Genomic DNA, 2,312 nt, shown 5'->3' with positions numbered 1-2,312 from the left:
CAGCCCCTAGGTGGTTATAGCCCAGCGAGCAGCTCACCACCTGCAGGTACACACACAGGTATACACAGTACACAACAGGTGCAGGAGTAGAGGCCATTCGGCCCTTCGAGACAGCACCGCCATTCAATGTGATCATGGCTGATCATCCCCAATCAGTACCCCGTTCCTGCCTTCTCCCCATATCCCCCGACTCCGCTATCTTTAATAGCCCTATCTTGCTCTCTCTTGAAAGTATCCAGAGAACCGGCCTCCACCGCCCTCTGAGGCAGAGAATTCCACAGACTCACAACTCTCTGTGAGAAAAAGTGTTTCCTCGTCTCCGTTCTAAATGGCTTACCCCTTATTCTTAAACTGTGTGTGTGTGTGGCCCCTGGTTCTGGACTCCCCCAACTTCGGGAACATGTTTCCTGCCTCTAGCGTGTCCAAACCCCTTAACAATCTCATATATGTTTCAATGAGATCCCCTCTCATCCTCCTAAACTCCACAGAGTGTACGAGCCCACAGCCGCTCCATTCTCTCAGCATATGACAGTCCCGCCATCCCGGGAATTAATCTGGTGAACCTACGCTGGGCTCCCTCAATAGCAAGAATGTCCTTCCTCAAATTAGGGGACCAAAACTGTACACAATACTCCAGGTGTGGCCTCACTAGGGCCCTGTACAACACCTGTACACAATACTCCAGGTGTGGTCTCACTAGGGCCCTGTACACCTGTACACAATACCCCAGATGTGGTCTCACTAGGGCCCTGTACACCTGTACACAATACTCCAGGTGTGGCCTCACTAGGGCTCTGTACACCTGTACACAATACTCCAGGTGTGGTCTCACTAGGGCTCTGTACACCTGTACACAATATTCCAGGTGTGGTCTCACTAGGGCCCTGTACACCTGTACACAATACCCCAGATGTGGTCTCACTAGGGCCCTGTACACAATACTCCAGGTGTGGTCTCACTATGGCCCTGTACACCTGTACACAATACTCCAGGTGTGGTCTCACTATGGCCCTGTACACCTGTACACAATACTCCAGGTGTGGTCTCACTAGGGCCCTGTACACACCTGAGACAGGTAGACAGGTGAATGCTCAGCCTCTGGGGAGGGTTGTGGCACAGGGGGATCTAGGAGTGTGGTTCCCTGAAGGTGGAATGGGGCCACACTGAGCCTCTTGCCCAGAGTCGGGGAATCGAGGACCAGAGGACACGGGTTCAAGGTGAAGGGCGAAAGATTGAATGGGAATCTGAGGGGCAACTTTTTCTCACACAGAGGGTGGTGGGTGCATGGAACCAGCTGCCGGAGGAGGTAGTTGAGGCAGGTACATGGTTACAACAGGTTTAGTGCCTCACGGTGGTGCAGCGGGTAGAGCTGCTGCCTCACAGCGCCACAGACCCAGGCTCCAACCTGCTGTCTGTGCGGAGTTTGCATGATCCTCCCGTGACCCGTGTGGGTTTTCTCCGGGCGCTCCGGTTTCCTCCCACACTCCAAAGACGTGCGGGTTTCTAGGTTGTAGATTGTAAATTGTCCCCCAGTGTGTGTGTGTGTGTGTGTAGGATAGTGTTAGTGTGCGGGGATCGCTGGTCGGTACGGATCCGAAGGGCCGAAGGGCCTGTTTCCGCGCTGTAAGCACAAGGCGGGTGTCGAGATCTTTACCTTTGAGGAGAGAGCCAGTGCCAGAGGGATCTGTTGGTCGAAGGGGTCGAAGGCGTGGAGGGTCCCGAACAGGTCCCGGTACACACCTGCTGTGTGGACCTCCAGGTAAACCGCACCTGAGTCTGTGATGTACAGGGCACTGCTCTGGTTGGACAATACCTGGCTGACGTTGATGTGGGGCAGACACTTGGTGATCTTGCGTGTGGAGAGTTGTACAGTGTAGGAGCGAGGCTGGTCAAGCTGCGTCTCGTTGATGGTCAAACTGTAGATCTTGCCGTCATCTGTGGCCAGAGTGACAGGGTCAGCACCACAGTGGTCACTCTGCCCAGCCGCCCAGACTAGCCCAGCCCATACTAGCCCACCATGGCCACTCCGCCCAGACTAGCCCACCCATACCAGCCATGGTCAAACTGTAGATCTTGCCGTCATCTGTGGCCAGAGTGACAGGGTCAGCACCACAGTGGCCACTCTGCCCAGACCAGCCCGCCCAGACTAGCCCGCCCAGACTACCCCGCCCAGACTAGCCCAGCGTGGCCACTCCACCCCAGACTAGCCCGCCCAGACTAGCCCACCCATACCAGCCATGGTCAAGTTGTAGATCTTGCCGTCATCTGTGGCCAGAGTGACAGGGTCAGCACCACGGTGGCCACTCTGCCCA

General features: G+C 55.7%; 1 protein-coding gene across 1 annotated transcript in view; it reads right to left on the bottom strand.

Annotated features, from left to right (window-relative positions):
* Positions 1 to 7: 7 nt before the first annotated feature.
* The window catches only part of LOC129716040 (F-box only protein 24-like), a gene marked incomplete at its 3' end in the record, with an annotated part of 13,243 nt that continues 10,938 nt past the window's right edge, over positions 8 to 2,312 (bottom strand). The window contains 2 exon segments of the mRNA XM_055665918.1: positions 8 to 40; positions 1,655 to 1,935. Coding sequence (XP_055521893.1) covers positions 8 to 40; positions 1,655 to 1,935 — 314 coding nt within the window.

This window comes from Leucoraja erinacea, unplaced genomic scaffold, assembly GCF_028641065.1.
Source record: "Leucoraja erinacea ecotype New England unplaced genomic scaffold, Leri_hhj_1 Leri_1624S, whole genome shotgun sequence".
Lineage (NCBI taxonomy): Eukaryota > Metazoa > Chordata > Chondrichthyes > Rajiformes > Rajidae > Leucoraja > Leucoraja erinaceus.
Note: the sequence above shows the minus strand (reverse complement) of the source record. Positions and strands in the feature narration are given on the sequence as shown.